Source organism: Lithobates pipiens, unplaced genomic scaffold, assembly GCF_037356315.1.
Source record: "Lithobates pipiens isolate NorthernLeopardFrog02 unplaced genomic scaffold, aLitPip1_a1.2 Scaffold_121, whole genome shotgun sequence".
NCBI lineage: Eukaryota > Metazoa > Chordata > Amphibia > Anura > Ranidae > Lithobates > Lithobates pipiens.
In genome coordinates, this window is record NW_027507709.1 from 198,776 (window position 1) to 226,030 (window position 27,255).

A 27,255-nucleotide genomic window follows, 5' to 3' on the forward strand; every position below is an offset into this window, starting at 1 on the left:
TGCTGTATATATAATGGAATGTAATAGAGCAGGGATCTGCAATTAGTGGACCTCCAGCTGTTGCAAAACTACAAGTCCCATCATGCTCTTTGTAGTTCTGCAACAGCTGGAGGTCCACTAATTGCAGATGTAATGGCATATAATATACATAATGTAATTTATAATATAATATAAGATAACATAATGATAATAATAAAATACAATATAATATAATATAATATAATGATAATAATATAAGATAATATTTGGGGGTGTCATATTCCGTCAGAATAAAAGGACTTTATCGTGACGTCATTGGTCGGGGCGGGGAATAGAGGAAGGGGCGGAGTAAAGGAGGGACGTAAGAAATGCGGGCGGAAATCAGACGGAGAGGAATGGGCGGGGTCCCGCTGAAGATGAGAGGCGGGGGGCGGAGTGTGCTGGTAGCACAGCGTGTGGAGGGGGCGGGAACGCGGAGAGGTAGGCGGGGTAGACTGCTATATGCAGATATGTGGGCGGGGCGGGGACAGGTGTCAGCAGCTCTCAGGGCCGAGCGGGGAGAGGAGAGGTGACGTGTTGGGCGGAGTTGTGTGACGTCAGGGGGCGGAGTTGTAGAGAAGCCGCACACAGCAGTGATCGGAGGCCGCACTGTCCGGGTGATCGGAGTGTATTGGGGGGTCGGCGTGTGGCTCCTCCCCCGGGATGTATTGAAGTGTCAGCTCCTGGGCCCAGTGATGGATTTGTGGTCCCGATTGGTGGTGTGGATTGTCTGTGTTTCCTTCCTGAACCACGGGCGGGCCGAGAGACCTACCGGAGCCCCTCCGGAGGAGTCCCTACAGGCAGGTGAGTCACCCCTCCCACCCGAGGACCTCCTACCATAGAGTCCACCCAGGAGGACCTCCTACCATAGAGTCCACCCAGGAGGAGCCCCTACCATAGAGTACACCCAGGAGGACCTCCTACCATAGAGTCCACCCCGGAGGACCCCCTACTATAGAGTACGCCCCGGAGGAGCCCCCACCATAGAGTCCGCCCCGGAGGAGCCCCTACCATAGAGTACACCCCCAGAGGAGCCCCTACCATAGAGTCCGCCCCGGAGGAGCCCCTACCATAGAGTACACCCCCAGAGGAGCCCCTACCATAGAGTCCGCCCCGGAGGAGCCCCTACCATAGAGTACACCCCCAGAGGAGCCCCTACCATAGAGTCCGCCCAGGAGGACCTCCTACCATAGAGTCCGCCCAGGAGGACCTCCTACCATAGAGTCCACCCCGGAGGACCTCCTACCATAGAGTCCACCCCGGAGGACCTCCTACCATAGAGTCCACCCCGGAGGACCCCCTACCATAGAGTCCACCCCGGAGGACCCCCTACCATAGAGTCCACCCCGGAGGACCCCCTACCATAGAGTCCACCCCGGAGGACCCCCTACCATAGAGTCCGCCCCAGAGGACCCCCTACCATAGAGTCCGCCCCGGAGGACCCCCTACCATAGAGTCCGCCCCGGAGGACCCCCTACCATAGAGTCCGCCCCGGAGGACCCCCTACCATAGAGTCCGCCCCGGAGGACCCCCTACCATAGAGTCCGCCCCGGAGGACCCCCTACCATAGAGTCCGCCCCGGAGGACCCCCTACCATAGAGTCCGCCCCGGAGGACCCCCTACCATAGAGTCCGCCCCGGAGGACCTCCTACCATAGAGTCCGCCCCGGAGGACCTCCTACCATAGAGTCCGCCCCGGAGGAGCCCCCCCACCATAGAGTCCGCCCCGGAGGAGCCCCCCCACCATAGAGTCCGCCCCGGAGGAGCCCCCCCACCATAGAGTCCGCCCCGGAGGAGCCCCCCCACCATAGAGTCCGCCCCGGAGGAGCCCCCCACCATAGAGTCCACCCAGTGAGATCCCTGTCACCGTCCACCCAATGACTCACCCCCCCCCCCCCCAAACACAGAAAGGTTTCTCTCCAGTAAGAGGTGTGAGGAGGTGGATCCGGACAGATCAATAGATTTCTATAAGGAGGTCGGATTCCTGAATATATCGGGGGGGGGGGGGGAAGGGGGGACATTTATAGGGAAAGGAGATCCGGGAACTTCCCATCGTCTCTCAGGGATCGGCAAGGAATTCCCCCCCCCCCCCCCCCCCCCCCGCTGGAGCAGATTGGAGGAATTCCCCCGCTGGGGGTTATCACCTTCCTGGGACTGAGAGAGAGAGAGATATATATATTGTAGGGATCAGGGAGAGGGGAGGGGGGGCGGCTCACAGGCTGTCCAGTAATATAAACATAAGAGCAGACAGGCGTGTCTTATCACACGGGTACAGGTCAGCGGCACACGGGTACAGGTCACAGGTCAGCGGCACACCGGTCAGCGGCACACGGGTACAGGTCACAGGTCAGCGGCACACGGGTACAGGTCACAGGTCAGCGGCACACGGGTACAGGTCACAGGTCAGCGGCACACGGGTACAGATCACAGGTCAGCGGCACACGGGTACAGATCACAGGTCAGCGGCACACGGGTACAGGTCACAGTTCTTGGCTCCAATCAGAGCTCCAGATCACCCAGCATGTTCACCTTCCAGTGATGGACATTCCCCCCCCCCCCCCCCCCCCGACTCTTCATCACATCTGATAACAAGAGGAAGTACCGACATCCTTCTATATACCCCTCTTATCCCCGACCCCCCACACCGTCTATATTATTATTATTTATTTTTTACAGTTGAACTTGATGGACTTCTGATTGTGAAAAATACCCCCCCTCCCCCAGACCTCCCTTCGGTTTTGTAGAACCCCCCCAACCTCCCTTCCGTTATGTAGCACCCCCCCAAGACCTCCCTTCCGTTATGTAGCACCCCCCCCCCCAAGACCTCCCTTCCGTTATGTAGCACCCCCCCAAGACCTCCCTTCCGTTATGTAGCACCCCCCCCAAGACCTCCCTTCCGTTATGTAGCACCCCCCCCTGACCTCCCTTCCATTATGTAGCACCCCCCCCAAGACCTCCCTTCCGTTATGTAGCACCCCCCCCAGACCTCCCTTCCGTTATGTAGCACCCCCCCCCCCAGACCTCCCTTCCGTTATGTAGCACCCCCCCCCCCCCCAGACCTCCCTTCCGTTATGTAGCACCCCCCCCAGACCTCCCTTCCGTTATGTAGCACCCCCCCAAGACCTCCCTTCCGTTATGTAGCACCCCCCCCCAAGACCTCCCTTCCGTTATGTAGCACCCCCCCAAGACCTCCCTTCCGTTATATAGCACCCCCCCAACCTCCCTTCCGTTATATAGCACCCCCCCCCTCCCCCCCGACCTCCCTTCCAGTCATGTCCATCCTTTCCCTTCTTTCCTCCAGACTGTACATATCAATGGAGTGTGTAGACAGCTGGCCCCTGGGATGACTTGTGAAGGGATTTTTAGTAAACTGCCTTGGTGGCACCTGACCCCGTCTGGGTATAGAAATCCCCCCGGCCTGTCCTCCACCTTCGGGTGGCGCGTGCCTTTGTCCAATGGATATTTGGGGGTCACATGTGAGATCTGAGGACAGTCCTCTCATATAGGGGTTCCGGAAGGATCGGACCAGGCTGTGACCTCTGACCTTCTCTTCCTGAAGCTCTCTGCCAATGCTGGGTGTGTACTTCCTAGAAATGAAGTGGGGGGCCACGTTGGGGCCCCAGGAACATGGGCGGGGGGCGCGGACCCCTGGAATGAAGGAGCTACGGGTGCCCGGGGACGAGGGGGCTCTGCGGTCCTGATTCACAGTGAATGGAGATGATTATTTGGCCCTGACGTGGCCGGTTCCCGTCTCTGGTTCTGTTTCCACAACACACATGGTGACGGCGGTGTGCGCCGGCCGGGTGACTTTGTTTTGGCGTGTTGGGAGGAGAGGAAGGTGCAGCTTTGATGAGAGTAAATATCTGCCATGGAGATGTGTGTGCACCACTGCCATGGTGTTAAAGGGGCAGTGTACCCAAAAAACAATTTGGGTCTAAGTGGAGCCTGGTGAGCTGACTCCTCCCCCTCACTGCTTGTCCCACAATTCCCGCTCTGCTCCCCCACCCTACTACTCCTCTTACATTACCCATGATATATCTTCATCCAGCAGGGATGGTGGGAACCCCTCATAATGGGCACAGCGGGTGTACAGACCCGGGAACTCAGCACAGGGATGGTGGGAACCCCTCATAATGGGCACAGCAGGTGTACAGACCCGGGAACTCAGCACAGGGATAGTGAAAACCCCTCATAATGGACACAGCGAGTGTACAGACCTGGAAACTCGGCACAGGGGTGGTGGGAACCCCTCATAATGGGCACAGCGGGGGTACAGACCCGGGAACTCAGCACAGGGATGGTGGGGACCCCTCATAATGGGCACAGCGGGTGTACAGACCCGGGAACTCAGCACAGGGATGGTGGGAACACCTCATAATGGGCACAGCGGGTGTACAGACCCGGGAACTCAGCACAGGGATGGTGGGAACCCCTCATAATGGGCACAGCGGGGGTACAGACCTGGAAACTCGGCACAGGGATGGTGGGAACCCCTCATAATGGGCACAGCGGGGGTACAGACCCGGGAACTCAGCACAGGGATGGTGGGAACCCCTCATAATGGGCACAGCGGGTGTACAGACCCGGGAACTCAGCACAGGGATGGTGGGAACACCTCATAATGGGCACAGCGGGGGTACAGACCCGGAAACTCAGCACAGGGATGGTGGGAACCCCTCATAATGGGCACAGCGGGTGTACAGACCCGGGAACTCAGCACAGGGATGGTGGGAACACCTCATAATGGGCACAGCGGGTGTACAGACCCGGGAACTCAGCACAGGGATGGTGGGAACACCTCATAATGGGCACAGCGGGTGTACAGACCCGGGAACTCAGCACAGGGATGGTGGGAACCCCTCATAATGGGCACAGCGGGGGTACAGACCTGGAAACTCGGCACAGGGGTGGTGGGAACCCCTCATAATGGGCACAGCGGGGGTACAGACCCGGGAACTCAGCACAGGGATGGTGGGAACACCTCATAATGGGCACAGCGGGTGTACAGACCCGGGAACTCAGCACAGGGATGGTGGGAACCCCTCATAATGGGCACAGCGGGGGTACAGACCTGGAAACTCGGCACAGGGATGGTGGGAACCCCTCATAATGGGCACAGCGGGGGTACAGACCTGGAAACTCGGCACAGGGGTGGTGGGAACCCCTCATAATGGGCACAGCGGGTGTACAAACCCGGGAACTCAGCACAGGGATGGTGGGAACCCCTCATAATGGGCACAGCGGGGGTACAGACCCGGGAACTCGGCACAGGGATGATGGGAACCCCTCATAATGGGCACAGCGGGGGTACAGACCTGGAAACTCGGCACAGGGGTGGTGGGAACCCCTCATAATGGGCACAGCGGGTGTACAGACCCGGGAACTCGGCACAGGGATGGTGGGAACCCCTCATAATGGGCACAGCGGGTGTACAGACCCGAAAACTCGGCACAGGGATGGTGGGAACCCCTCATAATGGGCACAGCGGGTGTACAGACCCGGAAACTCAGCACAGGGATGGTGGGAACCCCTCATAATGGGCACAGCGGGTGTACAGACCCGAAAACTCGGCACAGGGGTGGTGGGAACCCCTCATAATGGGCACAGCGGGTGTACAGACCCGGGAACTCGGCACAGGGATGATGGGAACCCCTCATAATGGGCACAGCGGGTGTACAGACCCGGGAACTCGGCACAGGGATGGTGGGAACCCCTCATAATGGGCACAGCGGGTGTACAGACCCGGGAACTCGGCACAGGGATGATGGGAACCCCTCATAATGGGCACAGCGGGTGTACAGACCCGGGAACTCGGCACAGGGATGGTGGGAACACCTCATAATGGGTACAGCGGGTGTACAGACCCGGGAACTCAGCACAGGGATGGTGGGAACCCCTCATAATGGGCACAGCGGGTGTACAGACCCGGGAACTCAGCACAGGGATGGTGAGAACCCCTCATAATGGGCACAGCGGGTGTACAGACCCGGGAACTCAGCACAGGGATGGTGGGAACCCCCCCATAATGGGCACAGCGGGGGTACAGACCCGGGAACTCAGCACAGGGATGGTGGGAACCCCCCCATAATGGGCACAGCGGGGGTACAGACCCGGGAACTCAGCACAGGGATGGAGGGAACCCCAAATAATGGGCACAGCGGGTGTACAGACCCGGGAACTCAGCACAGGGATGGTGGGAACCCCTCATAATGGGCACAGCGGGTGTACAGACCCGGAAACTCAGCACAGGGATGGTGAGAACCCCTCATAATGGGCACAGTGGGTGTACAGACCCGGGAACTCGGCACAGGGATGATGGGAACCCCTCATAATGGGCACAGCGGGTGTACAGACCCGGGAACTCGGCACAGGGATGATGGGAACCCCTCATAATGGGCACAGCGGGTGTACAGACCCGGAAACTCAGCACAGGGATGGTGGGAACCCCTTATGTGAACTGGTTTTCTGGCAGGGTCGGTATGCTGTAAGTTTTGTGTTATCAATCATTTGGATGAACGTATTGTCAAGATAGGTTGCTCAGACGCCATTCACCATGGAATGTGTCAAGCTGGATGTTGATTAATTTCTGACTCTCATTAGAACTGAAGAAGTTGCTTGGAGACTCTGTGAAACGTCTTGAACATTACAGAAGGAGCTGAATGTGATTAATGCTGGAGAGCGGAGACCCTTCACACACAATGAATATGGAGTGTTGGTCTGTCTGAGGAGAGTGAGGAGCCCTCTGGATTCTGGGGCCCAGCAGAAAATTCTCCAGAGGTTTAACACTTCATGTGACCATCATTAGGATGAAGTGATGGTGACCTCGGATTAGTCCATGAGGTCACCTGTATCTGGCCTCTTAGGCATCTCCCCGTTCCCGGCCTCCTGGGGGTCTCCTTGTTCCCGGCCTCCTGGGGGTCTTCCCGGCCTCCTGGGGGTCTCCCCGTTCCTGGCTTCCTTGTTCTTGGTCTCCTGGGGGTCTCCCCGTTCCCGGCCTCCTGGGGGTCTCCCCGTTCCCGGCCTCCTGGGGGTCTCCCCGTTCCCAGCCTCCTGGGGGTCTCCCCGTTCCTGGCTTCCTTGTTCCCGGCCTCCTGGGGTTCTCCCCGTTCCTGGCTTCCTTGTTCCCGGTCTCCTGGGGGTCTCCCCATTCCCGGCCTCCTGGGGGTCTCCCCGTTCCCAGCCTCCTGGGGGTCTCCCCGTTCCTGGCTTCCTTATTCTTGGTCTCCTAGGGGTCTCCCTGTTCCCGGCCTCCTGGGGGTCTCCCCGTTCCCAGCCTCCTGGGGGTCTCCCCGTTCCTGGCTTCCTTGTTCCCGGCCTCCTGGGGTTCTCCCCGTTCCTGGCTTCCTTGTTCCCGGTCTCCTGGGGGTCTCCCCGTTCCCAGCCTCCTGGGGGTCTCCCCGTTCCTGGCTTCCTTGTTCTTGGTCTCCTAGGGGTCTCCCCGTTCCCGGCCTCCTGGGGGTCTCCCCGTTCCCGGCCTCCTGGGGGTCTCCCCGTTCCCGGCCTCCTAGGGGTGTACTCCCAGCAATCTTACACCCAGATATGATATCCACAGACTTCAGGTAGAGCAGATCATTTCTATATAGAATAAATCCAGGTTGCCCGCACTGTCCAATGTCCTCCTGACCTCCATCACTGTGAATTGGTTCCATGGTGGGTCTCAAAACTGTTGAAGTTGAAGCCAACAGTGACTGGAAAGGGGGAAATGGTTCCTTAAGGTACTTGTGGCATAAAAAAGCCCAGTGTCCTCCTGACCTCCATCTCTTGTCCTATGGTCGGTCTATGTCTGAGATGGGAAGAATGAAATGTGTCCTTCAAGGAACCCCATAACATAGGAACGCCCAGTGTCCTCCTGACCTCCATCCCTTGCCCTAGGTGGGCTTATGTCGGAGATGGTAACCCAGCACTTTAAATTGAATAGACACCAGTAGTGATGGGAAGGGTTAAATTGGTTCCCTGAAGTAATGTGTGGCCCCGAACGGCCCAGTGTCCTCCTGAGCTTCATCACTGGTCCAAAGGTGGGTCTGTCTCTGAGATGGTAACATTGTAAAATGGATACCAGCAGTGACGGGATGGAGGAAATTGGTGCCCCATTGTCCCTCCAGACCTCCATCACTTGTCTTGGGGGGAGTCCATCTGTGATATGGTGACCCTCCATTGTAAAATGGACACCAGCAGTGATGGGACGGATTCAATTGGTTCCTTGATGTACCCTGTGGCACAGGAAGACACATTGTCCTCCTGACCTCCACCACTTGCCCCAAGGTGGGTCTATATCTGAGATGGTAAAATAGACGCTATCAGTATCGGGGTGTAACTTGAAGTGCCCCCTGGCACGAAAGGCCACCAAAAGTTGTCTTGCCCGGCCTCCTGTACTCCTGTTGTGATTTTGCTGTAGATTTGGCCTCCGTGTTCATTGGAAATGTTGCCTGGCTGTAGAATCGGCCTACGTGTTGAGGGTAAAAGAGTGGAAACGTCTCCTGGCTGCCGAGCCTCTCTGGTGGTTTCCTGTTGGGGTCTCTAAGCTGCTTTTGGCTATGAAATGAAGTTTCCAGCCTCTGCAGAGGTGCTGACCCAGCATGTGTTCAGGAATGTCCTGAGCTCTGAGGTTGCAGCCTCTCCTTGGAAAGTTTGACTCTCGGGGGGGCCCCTGGGATCGGGTGTTTGGTGGTGTGGAATGGCTATCGGAGGTCTCGTGTGTCTGGCAGTCGCTCTGCTCTTATTAGAGGTTCACGTTTTTTGAGAAGAACAGTTTTCAGATCTGCCTGCCAAGCAGCGGCCTGACCCCGGAGGGCTGGAAACGATGCGGGTGATGTCATACCAAAGATCCCGTCACCGGTGGCAACTCGCCAACTGCAGGATCAATAAAGAGCGCAGTCATCCGATCTCCTGCTGGCCGGGGCGCCACGGGGTCTCCTTTTACCGCTACGCTGGAGATTAAAGCTGAACTCTGGGCAATGCATAAATACGTAGTTCAGAGACCTTTACATGACGAGAGGATTTGTATTTGGGTCCATACAGTCCTGAGATTTGCACAGCCCTGTCTGGAAGGGGAGGAGAGTGGAATTTTCAGTCTTGTGCCCTCCAAACCTCCGGCGGATTCTTGGGGTCACTGAGAGACTCCTCCGTGTTGATGGGGGTCATGGGGAGACTCCTCCACTGGATTTTAGGTCTGTGGGCTCTCAGGACTGACTTTCCTAAAAAGGAGATTGGGGTGCCCCCCCCATAACTTTGCCCTCCTCCCCCCCCCCCCTCACAGGCCTCAGCGCACACTTTGAACCTTTTAATCTTCCTGCACATCCTGATTGCCTGCCGGAGCCTCGATGATGCAGTGAAATGATTGTGACTTTGCCGTCAGCCAACCAGGATGTATCTGGGAGGTGAGAAGGAGATTGGATCTGCGCCAAGTTGAAAGGAACGTGACTATGTGATGGGTGACTCTCAGCGCTGAGATACCGCTACTTACCTCAGTACACCGGTGCTCCTCCTTATTTCCCCTCTTGGCTGCAAGCTCTGATCCTGTGTCCCCCCCAGCACTTGGCACCATGCCGTATGGGAACGCTTAGTAGAGAGCCCCATGCACTCACCTTTTATACATCGAGGTCTGTGCCTGATAACAGTTCATTGTATAGTACAGGAAGTATGGAAGATGTATAGACCAGAACTTTCCTGCTTTGGATTCACCATTGTCCCCCCCTCTGACCCTCGCATTGTATCCGCCTCATTCTCTTCCTACGCTGACCTCGTAAATGGCTTCTTTCTGGGGCTCCACTATGGAATCCATCACATCCAATATGTACATGATGACCCCTTAATTGGAGATCTGGTTGTTGTCACCACAGATGGGTCTTCAGTCTCCGAGGTCCCCACTCGTGGCTTCCCTATGAAATACTCCAGACCCAAATGTTCACGATGACCTCAGGTTGGCGTTCCGGGTGTTGTCGGCACAGACGGCTCAGTCATGGATTTCTGAGGTCACATTCTGTGGAGTCCCCACTCGTGGCTTCTTGTTGTTGCTCACTTATGGAATCCTCCAGATCCCAATGGCCTGGGTGACCTCCAGTTGGAGCTCCACGTGTTGTCTCTACAGGCGGCTCAGTCATGGATCTCCTGGTTGGATGCTTTGCTCTCCCTACACGTGGCTTCTCCTTGGGGCTTACATATAGAATCCTCCAGGTCCAAATGTCCACGATGACCTCAGGTTGGCGTTCCGGGTGTTGTTGGCACAGACGGGTCAATCATGGATTTCTGAGGTCACATTCTGTGGAGTCCTCACTCGTGGCTTCTCCTTGGGGCTCACTTATGGAATCCTCCAGGTCCAAATGTCCACAATGACCTCAGGTTGGAGTTCTAAATGTTGTCACCACAGATTGGCCATTAAGCTCCCAGGTGTTGTCACTACACACGTCTTCTGTTGTGTCTCCACTGATGGCTTCTCGTTGGAGTTCCCCTATGGAATCCTCCAGATCCGAATGTCCATGGTGAGTTCCAGGTGTTTTCACCACTCTGGCGTGGATTTCCCGGGTCTCATCTTGCATTGTCCTCTCTTGGGTTCCCCTATGGAATTCTCTGGATCCAAATGTACATGGTGACCTCTGGTTGGAGTTCCATGACTGAGCTGTCCGTGGTGACAACACATGATTCTCCCGGATCATAGTCTGCAGTCTTCTGAAATCTCTGAATTGTGGTGTCACAGGGACCAGTGTCCTCAGGAACACGGAGGAGTCTTATATTAGTTTTTTTATGGGGCTGAAATTGGGATTTTGTCCGCTGAAACGTTGAATGATGGGGGTTGTGAGCCACAGAAAAGGATCCTTGTGTGTTCTGGGCTGGAGCTCTGTAGATGGTTGTGAAGACTAATGTGCCCCGTATTTCTCACCATGGTCGGGGGACCCCTTGGTGCTGGTGGCTGTAGGACGTTACTCAGGGTGGGTCTCCTGATGGTGACAACATTGGACCGTGTCTGTGTAATGTGTCACCAAACCCCTCATTGTCCTCTCCCTAAAGCTCATGTGACAACAGAGGAGCAACTGGGTGACGGGGACAGAGCATTGTCACCCTCTTAACAGGAAGTGACCTTCATGGCGGGATCACAGGAATTTATTTTTTAATAAAGGTTTGACTTTGCATTAACGTGGCTAAAGACAATCGGAGATTGTACTGATCGATAAACTCCCGACCTTTCCATCTGATGACTATGGAAGTGTATGTAGTGCTTTCTACTGTGCAGCCTCCCTGGAGGTATGGCGAGGGTTGTGTTCCTTCAAGTGTCTTACTATGACAGTGACGGGTAGCAGCACATGGCGCGGTGTCACCGGGGACAGCTGGAGACGCTCCTCTCCCTGGGGGGGCTTGTTGTGCTCCCTCACCCCGGATAAGGAATGGTGAGCTCCTGGTTGTCTTTGCTGACTGACGATGCTGAATGTATTCACCATAAATCACCAAATCCCAACCTGTCCTCCAGACTCCAAGCAGACTGGATCTACCTCCACCGGCCTCCATTCAGTGTCCTCCACCCCCCTCTACCGATCCCTCCACCAGCCTCCATTCAGTGTCCTCCACCCCTCTCTACCAATCCCTCCACCGGCCTCCATTCAGTGTCCTCCACCCCTCTCTACCAATCCCTCCACTGGTCTCCATTACGTGTCCTCCACCCCTCTCTACCAAACCCTCCACTGACCTCCATTCAATGTCCTCCACCCCTCTCTACCAATCCCTCCACTGACCACCATTCAGTGTCCTCCACCCCTCTCTACCAATCCCTCCACTGACCTCCATTCAGTGTCCTCCACCCCTCTCTACCAATCCCTCCACTGACCTCCATTCATTGTCCTCCACCCCTCTCTACCAATCCCTCCACTGACCTCCATTCAGTGTCCTCTACCCCTCTCTGCCAATCCCTCCACTGACCTCCATTCATTGTCCTCCACCCCTCTCTACCAATCCCTCCACTGACCTCCATTCATTGTCCTCCACCCCTCTCTACCAATCCCTCCACTGACCTCCATTCAGTGTCCTCCACCCCTCTCTACCAATCCCTCCACTGACCTCCATTCAATGTCCTCCACCCCTCTCTACCAATCCCTCCACTGACCTCCATTCAGTGTCCTCCACCCCTCTCTACCAATCCCTCCACTGACCTCCATTCAGTGTCCTCCACCCCTCTCGGCCAATCCTACCCACATCATCATCCTCTCCTCCCCCCTAGCCTTTTTGTCTCCTCCAGGACTTCTCCTGAGCCTCTCCCAGCCTCTGGGACACTCTCTACCCCAATCTGTTTGGCTCTCCTACCTGTCGTCCTCCTCTAGGAGATCCCTGAAACCTCCTTCAGGGAAGTCTATCCGGCCTCCACCTAACAGCTGACATTTCATTGCTGTATCCCGTTCTCACCCCCTGTGTGTAAATGGTGACATGTGGGGACCTCATGCAGGCGGTGAGGTGAGTGACAGGCGGGTTGTTGGTTCACATTCTTCGGCTTCTCTCCTCTGACCTCTGGAATGTTCCACCTTTCCCGGGTTATTGAGGAGATGGCAGGCACTGGCGGGACTCGCAGCCCCTCGGGGTGAATATCTGGATTCTGTACGAAGTTCTGACTTGTAGATTCCTCCTCAATGATCTCTGCCAGATAATTAGTGCAAACAAATTCCCCAGTCTGTCTGTCCCCCCAGGCGACCATCTGCAGGGGAGCGGCTGTTACCCTTGGCAACCATCTGATTCCCCAGAAATGTGGAGCTGGCCTGGAGGAAGGTGGCACAATGAAGCCGATTGTTTCATCTTAGCGCCGTACGCACGTAGGAGGGTTTTTTCGACGGCCGATACCATTTCTCGGCCGCAGTTGAAAGCTATTCATATAGGGGAGGGGTGCACCGTACAGATTGTGTCTCGTGTAAACCTGCGGCGCAACATGACAAGTGCGGCGCAACATGACAAGTGCGGCGTCCCTCCGCTCTTTGCATAGTGCTAAATTGTGCCCGAGAAATGGTATCTCCCTTCGCAAAAACGACTCCTACGATGTGCGCAAAGGGACGTCACTGCAGCCGATCGGCAACTCGGCTGGTGTGCCCTTCCGTTCTGGGCATGCGCGGGCACTTTCCATCGGAGGGCACAAATCGTTAGAACGCCGCCGGCACCATCCACCCCACCGTGTGATTCTTCTCCACATCCCGGCTATTAATGTCATTGTAATGTTATCCCCGGCTACCACCGTTACCATGGAGATCTGTAAACAGTGCCAAGTCATTCTACAACCCGAGCCGCCGTACCGGGGGGAGAAGAGAACGTCTCCGTCTACAATGTTACCTTTATTTCCATCCCTGAGCTCTGAACATCCCCCCCCCCCCCCCCCCCCCGATACATTGTATAGAAATGTTCCTGTACTGCTCCCCTCATTGTGACTCTACAATATCGCCCACCTATACCATCAGGGGAATCCCCGGCGGGTGTTCAATGAATTGACTTTAAAGCGGAGCTCCACCCTAAAGTGGACCTTCCAATCATTGGATGGTGGGAACCCCTCATAATGGGCACAGCGGGTGTACAGACCCGGGAACTCAGCACAGGGATGGTGGGAACCCCTCATAATGGGCACAGCGGGTGTACAGACCCGGGAACTCAGCACAGGGATGGTGGGAACCCCTCATAATGGGCACAGCGGGTGTACAGACCCGGGAACTCAGCACAGGGGTGGTGATAACCCCTCATAATGGGCACAGCGGGTGTACAGACCCGGGAACTCAGCACAGGGATGGTGGGAACCCCTCATAATGGGCACAGCGGGTGTACAGACCCGGGAACTCAGCACAGGGATGGTGGGAACCTCTCATAATGGGCACAGCGGGTGTACAGACCCGGGAACTCAGCACAGGGATGGTGGGAACCCCTCATAATGGGCACAGCGGGTGTACAGACCCGGGAACTCAGCACAGGGATGGTGGGAACCCCTCATAATGGGCACAGCGGGTGTACAGACCCGGGAACTCAGCACAGGGATGGTGGGAACCCCTCATAATGGGCACAGCGGGTGTACAGACCCGGGAACTCAGCACAGGGATGGTGATAACCCCTCATAATGGGCACAGCGGGTGTACAGACCCGGGAACTCAGCACAGGGGTGGTGATAACCCCTCATAATGGGCACAGCGGGTGTACAGACCCGGGAACTCAGCACAGGGATGGTGGGAACCCCTCATAATGGGCACAGCGGGTGTACAGACCCGGGAACTCAGCACAGGGATGGTGGGAACCCCTCATAATGGGCACAGTGGGTGTACAGACCCGGGAACTCAGCACAGGGATGGTGGGAAGCCCTCATAATGGGCACAGCGGGTGTACAGACCCGGGAACTCAGCACAGGGATGGTGGGAACCCCTCATAATGAGCACAGCGGGTGTACAGAGCCGGGAACTCGGCACAGGGATGGTGGGAACCCCTCATAATGAGCATAGCGGGTGTACAGAGCCGGGAACTCGGCACAGGGATGGTGGGAACCCCTCATAATGGGCACAGCGGGTGTACAGACCCGGGAACTCGGCACAGGGATGGTGGGAACCCCTCATAATGAGCACAGCGGGTGTACAGACCCGGGAACTCGGCACAGGTATGGTGGGAACCCCTCATAATGGGCACAGCGGGTGTACAATCCCGGGAACTCAGCACAGGTATGGTGGGAACCCCTCATAATGGGCACAGCGGGCGTACAGACCCGGGAACTCAGCACAGGTATGGTGGGAACCCCTCGTAATGGGCACAGCGGGCGTACAGACCTGGGAACTCAGCACAGGGATGGTGGGAACCCCTCATAATGGGCACAGCGGGTGTACAGACCCGGGAACTCAGCACAGGGATGGTGGGACCCCTCATAATGGGCACAGCGGGTGTACAGACCCGGGAACTCAGCACAGGGATGGTGGGAACCCCTCGTAATGGGCACAGCGGGTGTACAGACCCGGGAACTCAGCACAGGGATGGTGAGAACCCCTCATAATGGGCACAGCGGGTGTACAGACCCGGGAACTCGGCACAGGGATGGTGGGAACCCCTCATAATGAGCACAGCGGGTGTACAGACCCGGGAACTCGGCACAGGTATGGTGGGAACCCCTCATAATGGGCACAGCGGGTGTACAATCCCGGGAACTCAGCACAGGGATGGTGGGAAACTGCCATTCCTCTCCTTGACAGCGAGGTGAGAGGTTGCTAGTTCCTTTGCTCCTGTGCTTCCAGAGACCAGGGGTTAGAGTTACTCCTCTGCCCCAGGAAGGATGCTGGATCCTGGGGAGGACCCTGGCGGGGGCCCCCTGGATAGGCCTCAACCTGCGGAAGATTCTGGGCCTGGCCCAAGGAAGGATGAATCTCTGTCTTCCTTTAGACGGAGGATTGTGGAAACGCTGAAGCGGATTGAGAAGGAAGAGGAGAAGTTGGGAGCTTTGAAAGCTGAATTTAAAAAGAAAAAGCAGTTTTGTGCCAAAGTCTTCAGTAAGAAGAGACCGGCTCTGAGGCCTGAATTGAAGGACCTGGAACAAGCTCTGCGGAAGCAGAAAGAATTGGTGAGTTCTCTGAAGGAGAATAGTGGAGCTTTTAAAGAAAAATATAAAAATGAGGAGCGATTTAATCAAATGAGGAAAGGAGCTTCTTCCTGCATGGAGAGCGAGGAGATGGAAGCAGAGAGTGAGAAAGTGGGCCCGGAGGATGAGCCCAGCTCTTCAACATCTCAGACACCTGCTGAACCCTCAATGGCGGAGGCCTCTGTCCCCTTCCCTCCCCAGCAATGTGGAACATCCGTGCAGGAGGATGAAGGTTCTAACATGTTGGATTTGATCAACAAACTGGAGGCCAGTCCAGATTCAGCTCCCCAGGAAGGTGAGGAGGAGAAGATGGACACCATTCCCAGCCCTGTGGAGGAAAGACCTGTGGAGAGAGCAGCTGCAGGTACTGTGTGTGTGCAGGATGGTGGGATCTTTAATAACAATGGGCCTGCTGAGGGTTGTGGTACTGCAGACAGTCAGCCCAGACCCATAGACAATGTACAGCAAGCAATAACATCTGCTAGTAACTGTCAGCTTCAGTCTGCAGAGAGGTCCATGGACAATACAGTGACTTTGCCTGGACCAGGCACAGCGGCTGTTCCTGTGAATGGTGGAGGTGATGCTGGGAGCAGTAGTACTACAGCTCTCCAGGAGTCTGCAGCAGCCAAGACTGTGACGGCTCCCAGGATTGAAGCTGAGTGTTCGGGGGAGGGGGTGGGTCCTGCTAATCAGAAGACTGCTATCCCAGCTGATTCAGACTCTCTGCCAGCAGGTTTGAATGTATCTGAGGACAAGACTGCAAAAGCTGGAAGAAAAACTTATGCTGGTGTTGCTGCCACAGGATCTGGGAAGGGGGAACTAGCAGGGAAGGAGCATGGGGACGTTTTATCTTTCTCCCTGTTTAAAAGGAGGAATGTTGTACAATTGAAATGGGAAGGTGATGGAAACCCCCCACATAGGAGGGTGGTGGTGGATAAAATCCTGCAGATGGGGTTTAGGCCTGCGGATATCTTCGCCCTGATCAGTCCGGCAGGTTCCTATGAATATGATTTGTCCTTTATCCGTCCCGAGTCTTTGGACATATTTTGGGAGAAGTTTGAACACGTGTGTAGGGGCCTGCCGGACTGGAAAGGGCTCATCCCCAAACTTATTTCCCGCCAGCCCCTCATTAAGATGGTGACAATACTTGTGCGCAATGAATCCATACCCCAAGGGGATCTGACTGTATGGTTGAGGAGGTATGGGGACGTCCTGAGCCCCCTGAGAAAGATTTTGGACGATCGGGGAATATGGACAGGGGGATGGTCTGTGCAGCTGAAACTAAAGGTTATTGATAATGTTGTCCAACATCTGCCATCCTCAGCTTTCCTGGGGAGGGACAGGCTGACCATCTTCTACCCGGGCCAGCCAAAGCTCTGCAATAAATGTGGAGATAAAGGGCATCTTGCATCCTCCTGTCCAGTGATGAAGTGCTCTCTGTGTCAGGGTATAGGGCATTTGGCAAAGGATTGTAATATTATCAGGTGTAATCTGTGCAATGCAGTGGGACATCCTTATAGTCAGTGTCCTGAGGCAATGCACAACAAGCCGGAGCTCATGAGAGAGTTCTTCCGTCTGGACATGGAGGATGCACAGAGCTCATCAGCTGGAGGGCCTGTGATTCCATTGGAGTCTGTGCCCATACCCAATGTGTCTCCCCAGTCTGTGCCAATACCCAATGTGTCTCCCCAGTCTGTGCCAATACCCAATGTGTCTGTGTCTCCCCAGTCTGTGCCCATACCCAATGGGTCTGTGTCTCCCCAGTCTGTGGTTCCCCAGTCTGTGCCAGTACCCAATGTGTCTGTGTCCTCCCAGCCTGTATGTAAAGTTTCAGTTGCCAAGAATGTGTCCAATCCTTCTGTGTCCAATCCTTCTGTGTCCAATCCTTCTGTGTCTTCTAAAATTGCAGAGGCAGCAAGAGGTGCTGAGGCTGGTGCATCAGGTGTGGTGCCAGTCCCCCTCCCCCGACGCTGCAGGGTTCCTATTGCAGATCGTGGGGGCCAGAGGAGTGGGGAAAATAGTGGGGAGGCTGGTCTGGTGGTAGATAAGGGAAGGGAGAGTGGGGGGGAGGGGGTTGAAGGGGAGGGTAGGTGTGGGGAGGCTGGTTGTGGTTTATCCAAAGATGATATGGAGTGGTTGGAGGATAGGAGGAGGAGGGGCAAAAGAAGGAAAAAAAGGGGTTCAGTTCCCTTAAATCCTGTAGTTTTGCCTTTGGAAAATAAGTTTAAGGTCCTGTCGGATGATGATGATGATGAGTGGGACTCGTTCAGTTCAGCGTCCTCTATGGACGATGAGTGCCAGGGCGCAACAAAGCGTGCTGGTTCTCCAGGGAGAGGGAGTAGTCAGGCTAAGAAACGTCTACCTCAATTACCCTAATGGCAGTTCCCACTCCGTTAAAAGTGGCAACCATTAATGTTGCCAGCTTGAGATCAGTAAGCGCTCGTCATATGGCCTTATTTTTGCTCAGCGAGTTTGATGCTGACATTTTGTTTTTACAAGAGACCCATCTGAGTAGTCTGGCTGATATACATCTGGCAAAGAAGGAGTGGAGACGTGGTCCCTCATTTTGGTCTCTTGCGGCCGAGCCTTACAGCGGGGTTGCAGTCCTTTTTTCTGGTATGGTAACGTGCCGGCGGGTAATTGAGGTAGAGATTGGGAGATGCATGGTCTTGGACGTCTCTGTAAGGGGGCAGGACTTGCGCCTGATTAACATCTATGGTCCCCAGACGAAGTGGGACAGGAAATGCCTCTTTACAAAGATTAAGCCTTTTCTTTTTACGGCCCAGCAGGTTATCTTTGGAGGTGATTTTAACACCATTACTAGGTCTAAAGACAGGAGAGGTTTCAGAGATAAGCTGGGCTATGACACCCTTTTTCTCAATGCGATAGTTAGGGAAGCAGGTCTGGTAGATGCGCACATTAAGCGTTGCCCAGACAGCACGGGGTTCACTTTTCAGAGAGGTAGTAGTCAGAGTAGGATAGATAGGTTTTTTTTAAAGGGAGACTCTGCTTTTTCGGCACCTGTGTGTCGGGCAGTGGAGTTTTCTGATCACTGTATTCTATCTGTGACTCTGAATGCCTCAGACATGCCACCTAGGGGGAGGGGTATCTGGAGATTGAATTCGGCCCTCCTGGAAGACGAGAGAGTAAGACAATCCTTTGAGGACTTTTTTCAAGCACAGGTAACGATCCTAGACTTTTGCAACAGCAAGTCAGAATGGTGGGAGCTTGTAAAACAGCGGACTGTTAGGCTTTTCAAGGCCATAGGAAGAAAGAAGCAGCAAGATAAGTATATCACCTACCAGCGTTTGCGGAGGAAACTTGACCGCCTTGTTTCGAATGGAGGAGATTCTGGGGCGATCTCTGAGGTGAAGCTCCTCCTTAGGAGACATGAATATGACCGGCACGCCTCTTTGGTTCAGGAGAGGGATTACGGGAAATACCATTCGCCTGACCCTTACCAGAACTGTAAACAGAGCGTAGCAGTTAAGACGGTCCATGGCCTGAAGGACAGTACGGGCTCTCTGACGAAGTCTAGGTCAGGGATCCTGGAGGTTGTCAGGTCATACTATGCCGATCTCCTGGGAGGAAGGAACCTTGATCGGACAAGGATGTTGGGTTTTTTGGACTCTACACCAGGACTGGAAAGTAATGTTCCTTTGATGAATTTGACAGATGAAATCACTGCAGATGAGGTAGTCCAGGCTATTGATAAACTGGCCATCAAGAAAACGCCAGGGCCAGATGGGTTGACAGCTGAGTTTTATAAATGTTTTAAGACGATCCTGGCTCCCTACCTTGCGGAGGTTTTTAATGGCTGTTTGCAGGAGGGTTCTCTCCCTCCCTCCATGAGGCAATCTGCAGTGATCCTTCTGTCAAAGGGTAAAGATCCTTCGATTATTGAGAATTGGCGCCCCATTAGCCTTCTTAATGTCGATAGAAAGATACTGGCAAAGATTTTTTTCTGGCGATTATCACCAGTGGCAGGCAGTTTGTTATCCCACCACCAGCACTGTTCGGTCCAAGGTAGAAGCACTTTCTCAGCAGTGTTAGCCGTCCGGGAGGCCTTGGAGCGTTGTAGGGCTGCTGGTTGGGGTAAATTTTTGCTGACATTGGATCAGGCTAAGGCCTTTGATCGGGTTAATCATGAGTACTTATGGCTCCTTCTTGGCAGATATGGCCTGGAGGGGGGTTTCATTGATTGGCTTAAGATCTTGTACAAAGGGGCTGAAAGCTTTCCGCTAGTTAATGGTTGGGTCGGGCAGCCCTTTGTGGTTGGCTCGGGTGTGCGTCAGGGGTGCCCATTGAGTCCTCTGTTATATGCATTTGCAATTGACCCCTTCATCAGAAGGCTGGAGAATGGGCCATTGTGTGGGGTACCTTTGGGCATCGCTGGTGAGCCTCCTTTGAAGGTTGTGGCCTATGCTGATGATGTTTCTGTTTTTGTCTCTGGGACTGGGGAGGCGCAGGAGGTGGTCTCAGTGATAACACGGTATTCAGAGGCATCAGGTTCAAAGGTCAACCAGGACAAGTGTGAAGCTTTCTGGATGGGTGTGGAAGGTGAGAGCTTTGTTCTCCCGGATGACTTCCCGGAGCCCCAGCAAAAAATTAGAGTTCTAGGCATTGAATTTGGCCCAGGTGACTATGGTCATGCAAATTGGGTGAACAGGCTGGAGAATGCCGATGCCAAGGTGGCAAGCTGGAAAGGTTGGCAGCTTTCCTTGAGGGAAAAGGTTGATCTGATCAAGACTTACCTGATTCCGATTTTTCTATATGTCAGTTTTGTTTGCGTTTTGCCAGCTTCTCTCTATACCAGGGTCTATACTTGTTTCTTCCAGCTGTTATGGGGGAACAGAATAAACCTTGTCAAAAGGAATGTGACTTACCTTTCTAGGCGGGAGGGTGGTCTAGGGATGATCAACCCTGTAGTCTTTTTCTCTCTGATGTTTGTGAAGTACAATCTTGGTAACATGTTGGCAGAGAGACCGCCTGGGTGGGTTGGTATTTTCCAGTCCTGGTTTAGGCCCTTTCTGCGAGACTGGGAAAATGGTGGGCCAGTGAAAAGCCTGAGGGTCAAGCATGATAAGCTCCCGGCTTATGTTGCCCCGTGTTTGAAAATGCTTCGGCAGTGGCAAGTAACGGCAGGGGAAGTCAGATCTCTTCCAAGGAAACTTCTTGAGAAGCGGATCATGAGCTCTGTTTTTTGCGAGCCACTGGCCCTGAGGGATTGCCCAAGCCTGGTTTTGGGGGTGGGTTTGCGGTTGATTAATTTGGAGAGAATCCCAATGAAGTTTAGGGATCAGGCTTGGCTTGCCTTTCATGGAAAACTATATGTGAAGGGCAACTTGAAGTTTCTTTCCATGAGTGATCGGGGCTGCCCGAGAGTGGAGTGTGGAGGAGTGGTGGAGTCCATGGATCACTTTCTACTTCAGTGCCCTTTTAATATAGAGGTGTACAAGAGGGTGGGGAGGGCTCTGAGTATACCCTTCCTCCCCCATATGAGTTATGCAGAGTGGGTGTATGGGGCTTTCCAGACTCGTCGGGATTATGATTTGGAAACACTTTTTTTAGTTAGTTTAGTAGTCCGTTATTTCACGTGGAGCGCACGGTGTCAGGTATCCTTACGGGGTAAAATCCTCCCTGTGGAAGTGGTGGTGGAGAACATTCTGGGTGAGGTTGGGAAGATTCGGGGTCTTGAGAAAGACAGGTGGCAGCAGGAGGCCTGGATAAAGGCGTGGAGGAATATCAGGGCTCTGTAGCTGCTGCCTGTTGATCTCGGGGTGTGCGGCTTTCTTTGTATTCTTCTTTCACTCCCTTAGATTTTCAGATCCAATATAATTTTGATAAAAGGCTACATGCATGGTGACGGTGATGTTCCTTAGTCTGGCTCTCCCGTAGGTATTATGTTGTGTGCAATTTGTTTTGCACTGTTTATTTTGTTCTTGTTCTTTCTGGTTTGTATAATTGTATTCAATTATTTTGTAAATATGTTTTATTTATTTATTATGTTTTTATTGTATATAAGTTGTTGTTTGTAAGATTTTCAATAAACAAAATTAACCCCTCATAATGGGCACAGCGGGTGTACAATCCCGGGAACTCAGCACAGGTATGGTGGGAACCCCTCATAATGGGCACAGCGGGCGTACAGACCCGGGAACTCAGCACAGGTATGGTGGGAACCCCTCGTAATGGGCACAGCGGGCGTACAGACCTGGGAACTCAGCACAGGGATGGTGGGAACCCCTCATAATGGGCACAGCGGGTGTACAGACCCGGGAACTCAGCACAGGGATGGTGGGACCCCTCATAATGGGCACAGCGGGTGTACAGACCCGGGAACTCAGCACAGGGATGGTGGGAACCCCTCGTAATGGGCACAGCGGGTGTACAGACCCGGGAACTCAGCACAGGGATGGTGAGAACCCCTCATAATGGGCACAGCGGGTGTACAGACCCGGGAACTCAGCACAGGGATGATGGAACCCCTCATAATGGGCACAGCGGGTGTACAGACCCGGGAACTCAGCACAGGGATGGTGGGAACCCCTCATAATGGGCACAGCGGGTGTACAGACCCGGGAACTCAGCACAGGGATGGTGAGAACCCCTCATAATGGGCACAGCGGGTGTACAGACCCGGGAACTCAGCACAGGGATGATGGAACCCCTCATAATGGGCACAGCGGGTGTACAGATCCGGGAACTCGGCACAGGGATGGTGAGAACCCCTCATAATGGGCACAGGGATGGTGGGAACCCCTCATAATGGGCACAGGGATGGTGGTGTTTATCAGGGACTTTCTAGTATTCGCCAAATAACAAAATACGCAATTAACTAAAATTGTACTATGTTATATGTTGGTGATATATTGGAGAGAAGTGACTAATAATAACTGTATGTCAGACAGTTTAGAGGATATTTCTCTTATAGATATTGGGTCTTCTATGGCTAAAGTTATCTTTTTTTGAGGTTTTCATGTGGCCATCACTCTGTTTATCATCAATATAAGTTGGTAGGGAGGAGGAAGTGAGTCACTGTAGCGGAAATAGGACTCTGCAGAGGAAGAGCTGGTGTGTGTATATGATAAAGATTCTCTCTGAGACGAGACGTTGTCCCTTTTCAGATGCTGGGTTCCCGGTGTATTTGCAGGAGATTGTTGGGTGGTAGATCATTGGATGGAAGGCGGTTGGGTGGGACAATGGTTTGATGGTAGAACTTTGGATGGGAATGCGGTTGGGTGGGACGATGGTTTGATAGTAGAACATTGGATGAGAAGTGGTTGGGTGGTAGAACATTGGATGGGAGGCGGTTGGGTGGGACGATGGTTTGATAGTAGAACATTGGATGAGAAGTGGTTGGGTGGTAGAACATTGGATGGGAGGCGGTTGGGTGGGACGATGGTTTGATAGTAGATTGTTGGGTGGTAGAACATTGCATGAGATGGGAGGCGGTTGGGTGGGACAATGGTTTGATAGTAGAACATTGGATGGGAGGCGGTTGGGTGGGACGATGGTTTGATAGTAGATTATTGGATGAGAAATGGTTGGGTGGTAGAACGTTGGATGGGATGGGAGGCGGTTGGGTGGGACAATGGTTTTAATGGTAGATTATTGGATGGGAGGCGGTTGGGTGGTAGAACATTGGATGGGATGGGAGGCGGTTGGGTGGGACAATGGTTTTAATAGTAGATTATTGGATGGGAGGCGGTTGGGTGGTAGAACATTGGATGGGATGGGAGGCGGTTGGGTGGTAGAACATTGGATGGGATGGGAGGCGGTTGGGTGGTAGAACATTGGATGGGATGGGAGGCGGTTGGGTGGGACAATGGTTTAATAGTAGATTATTGGATGGGAGGCGGTTGGGTGATAGAACATTGGATGGGAGGCGGTTGGGTGGGACGATGGTTTGATAGTAGATTATTGGATGAGAAATGGTTGGGTGGTAGAACGTTGGATGGGATGGGAGGCGGTTGGGTGGTAGAACATTGGATGGGATGGGAGGCGGTTGGGTGGGACAATGGTTTTAATAGTAGATTATTGGATGGGAGGCGGTTGGGTGGTAGAACGTTGGATGGGATGGGAGGCGGTTGGGTGGTAGAACATTGGATGGGATGGGAGGCGGTTGGGTGGGACAATGGTTTGATAGTAGATTATTGGATGGGAGGCGGTTGGGTGGTAGAACGTTGGATGGGATGGGAGGCGGTTGGGTGGTAGAACGTTGGATGGGATGGGAGGCGGTTGGGTGGTAGAATATTGGATGGGATGGGAGGCGGTTGGGTGGTAGAACATTGGGTGGGATGGGAAGCGGTTGGGTGGGACAATGGTTTGATAGTAGATTATTGGATGGGAGGCGGTTGGGTGGTAGAACGTTGGATGGGAGATCATTTGATGAGATGGTTCGATGGAAATGGAGTCTCTCGTCGTCTTGCTCCAGGTGGTGGGAATCACCGGGGGTCGGTCTTGTCCTCTCAGCCTCCAGTACTTGGAAGAAGCCGGCTGGATAACACAACAGCTGCTCTGATTATTATCTTGAGATGTTTCCAGACGCTGCACCGCGTTCTGTTCCGGGATGGAGGAATTTTCAGGCTCGGGAAGGATTATCCTCCATCTATAAATAACTCTCGAATTAGATACTTCATATCTCCCCTGAAGGGTCACGAATAGGATCCACTTATCTCAGGCCACATATACTGCTCCCCGGAACGTCTCCCCATTCCTTGGTGCCCCATATACTGATAGAAATGGCGCCGTCCAGTTGGAGAGATGGAGGCATTGTCGGGGAGTCATGTGACAGTATGTAAGGATGAAGAGCCGCTCGGCTCCTTGCTGTCCCGTATTTCACACTTCCTTGTGAATATCAGATTCTGGGTTGTGGGAGAATCATCCTGATGTGCTGACTTCACCCACATGACCGTCACTCCATGAAAAGTCTGATCATATCACTGACAGTCTGTGTCCATTCAGTCCTGAGATTTACACTGCTCTGCTTGGTGAAGCAAGAGACCTTTGATTTTCCTTTGCTGCAGTTCGATTTTATTTTAGTCCGAAGCCTGGAAAGTAGACGGCGACTCTGGGTGATGCCTGAACAGATGTTACCAGCTGCTGGAGAGGGGATGAGATGAAGGCATTATCTGGGGGGGGTCCTGCGATCGATCTCTGAAAGGGGGTCAGTGATCTACGGCATCTCTCTGATCTCTGCATATCTACATTCTTCCTCGCCCCCCCTCCCCCCCACGCACACACCTGTCGTCCTTCTCTCCATGTGGATGGATTGGCTGGTTGTGGTGTATGAGGAGGTCGGAGCGGTTTGATAAGACGATCGTTCTTCCAGGGAATCCCCCCCCCCCACTCTGTGTCAGTCTATGGGTGGGGGGTGGCTTCCTGGTAGGGATGAAGAGTTCAGTGTCGCCATACAAGGTCCAATCTGTCCTATCAACACTCTGTCCTCCGGCTGGTCTCTGTCGGGACACTATGGTCTCCTCTCTGACCTCTGGCCCAGCTCTGTCCTGGATACTATGGTCCGTGGTCTCCTCTCTGTCCTGGATACTATGGTCCGTGGTCTCCTCTCTGTCCTGGATACTATGGTCCGTGGTCTCCTCTCTGTCCTGGATACTATGGTCCGTGGTCTCCTCTCTGTCCTGGATACTATGGTCCGTGGTCTCCTCTCTGTCCTGGATACTATGGTCCGTGGTCTCCTCTCTGTCCTGGATACTATGGTCCGTGGTCTCCTCTCTTTCGGGATAATATGGTCCGCGGTCTCCTCTCTGTCGGGATAATATAGTCTGCGGTCCCCTCTCTGTCGGGATAATATGGTCTGCGGTCCCCTCTCTCTGTCGGGATAATATGGTCTGTGGTCTCCTCTCTCTGTCGGGATACTATGGTCTGTGGTCTCCTCTCTCTGTCGGGATACTATGGTCTGTGGTCTCCTCTCTCTGTCGGGATACTATGGTCTGTGGTCTCCTCTCTCTGTCGGGATACTATGGTCTGTGGTCTCCTCTCTCTGTCGGGATACTATGGTCTGTGGTCTCCTCTCTCTGTCGGGATACTATGGTCTGTGGTCTCCTCTCTCTGTCGGGATACTATGGTCTGTGGTCTCCTCTCTCTGTCGGGATACTATGGTCTGTGGTCTCCTCTCTGTGTCGGGATACTATGGTCTGCGGTCTCCTCTCTCTGTCGGGATACTATGGTCTGTGGTCTCCTCTCTCTGTCGGGATACTATGGTCTGTGGTCTCCTCTCTGTGTCGGGATACTATGGTCTGCGGTCTCCTCTCTGTGTCGGGATACTATGGTCTGTGGTCTCCTCTGTGTCGGGATACTATGGTCTGTGGTCTCCTCTCTGTGTCGGGATACTATGGTCTGCGGTCTCCTCTCTGTGTCGGGATACTATGGTCTGTGGTCTCCTCTCTGTGTCGGGATACTATGGTCTGCGGTCTCCTCTCTCTGTCGGGATACTGTGGTCTCCTCTCTGTGTCGGGATACTATGGTCTGTGGTCTCCTCTGTGTCGGGATACTATGGTCTGTGGTCTCCTCTGTGTCGGGATACTATGGTCTGCGGTCTCCTCTCTCTGTCGGGATACTATGGTCTGCGGTCTCCTCTCTCTGTCGGGATACTATGGTCTGCGGTCTCCTCTCTGTGTCGGGATAGTATGGTCTGCGGTCTCCTCTCTGTCGGGATACTATGGTCTGTGGTCTCCTCTGTGTCGGGATACTATGGTCTGTGGTCTCCTCTCTGTGTCGGGATACTATGGTCTGTGGTCTCCTCTCTGTGTCGGGATACTATGGTCTGTGGTCTCCCCTCTGTGTCGGGATACTATGGTCTGTGGTCTCCTCTCTGTGTCGGGATACTATGGTCTGTGGTCTCCTCTCTGTGTCGGGATACTATGGTCTGCGGTCTCCTCTCTCTGTCGGGATACTATGGTCTGCGGTCTCCTCTCTCTGTCGGGATACTATGGTCTGTGGTCTCCTCTCTCTGTCGGGATACTATGGTCTGTGGTCTCCTCTCTGTGTCGGGATACTATGGTCTGTGGTCTCCTCTCTGTGTCGGGATACTATGGTCTGCGGTCTCCTCTCTCTGTCGGGATACTATGGTCTGTGGTCTCCTCTCTCTGTCGGGATACTATGGTCTGCGGTCTCCTCTCTCTGTCGGGATACTATGGTCTGTGGTCTCCTCTCTCTGTCGGGATACTATGGTCTGTGGTCTCCTCTCTCTGTCGGGATACTATGGTCTGCGGTCTCCTCTCTCTGTCGGGATACTATGGTCTGTGGTCTCCTCTCTGTGTCGGGATACTATGGTCTGTGGTCTCCTCTCTGTCGGGATACTATGGTCTGTGGTCTCCCCTCTGTCGGGATACTATGGTCTGCGGTCTCCTCTCTCTGTCGGGATACTATGGTCTACGGTCTCCTCTCTGTGTCGGGATACTATGGTCTACGGTCTCCTCTCTGTGTCGGGATACTATGGTCTGCGGTCTCCTCTCTGTGTCGGGATACTATGGTCTGCGGTCTCCTCTCTGTGTCGGGATACTATGGTCTGTGGTCTTCTCTCTCTGTCGGGATACTATGGTCTGCGGTCTCCTCTCTCTGTGTCGGGATACTATGGTCTGTGGTCTCCTCTCTCTGTCGGGATACTATGGTCTGCGGTCTCCTCTCTCTGTCGGTATACTATGGTCTGCGGTCTCC

The 27,255-nt window shown here is 54.0% G+C and overlaps 1 protein-coding gene across 1 annotated transcript in view; it reads left to right on the forward strand.

Annotated features, from left to right (window-relative positions):
- Window positions 1–553: 553 nt before the first annotated feature.
- LOC143973824 (stromal interaction molecule 1-like) overlaps window positions 554–27,255 on the forward strand; it is a gene marked incomplete at its 3' end in the record, with an annotated part of 70,277 nt that continues 43,575 nt past the window's right edge. Inside the window, 1 exon segment of the mRNA XM_077474706.1 lies at window positions 554–822. Within this exon segment, the coding sequence (XP_077330832.1) occupies window positions 714–822 (109 nt within the window).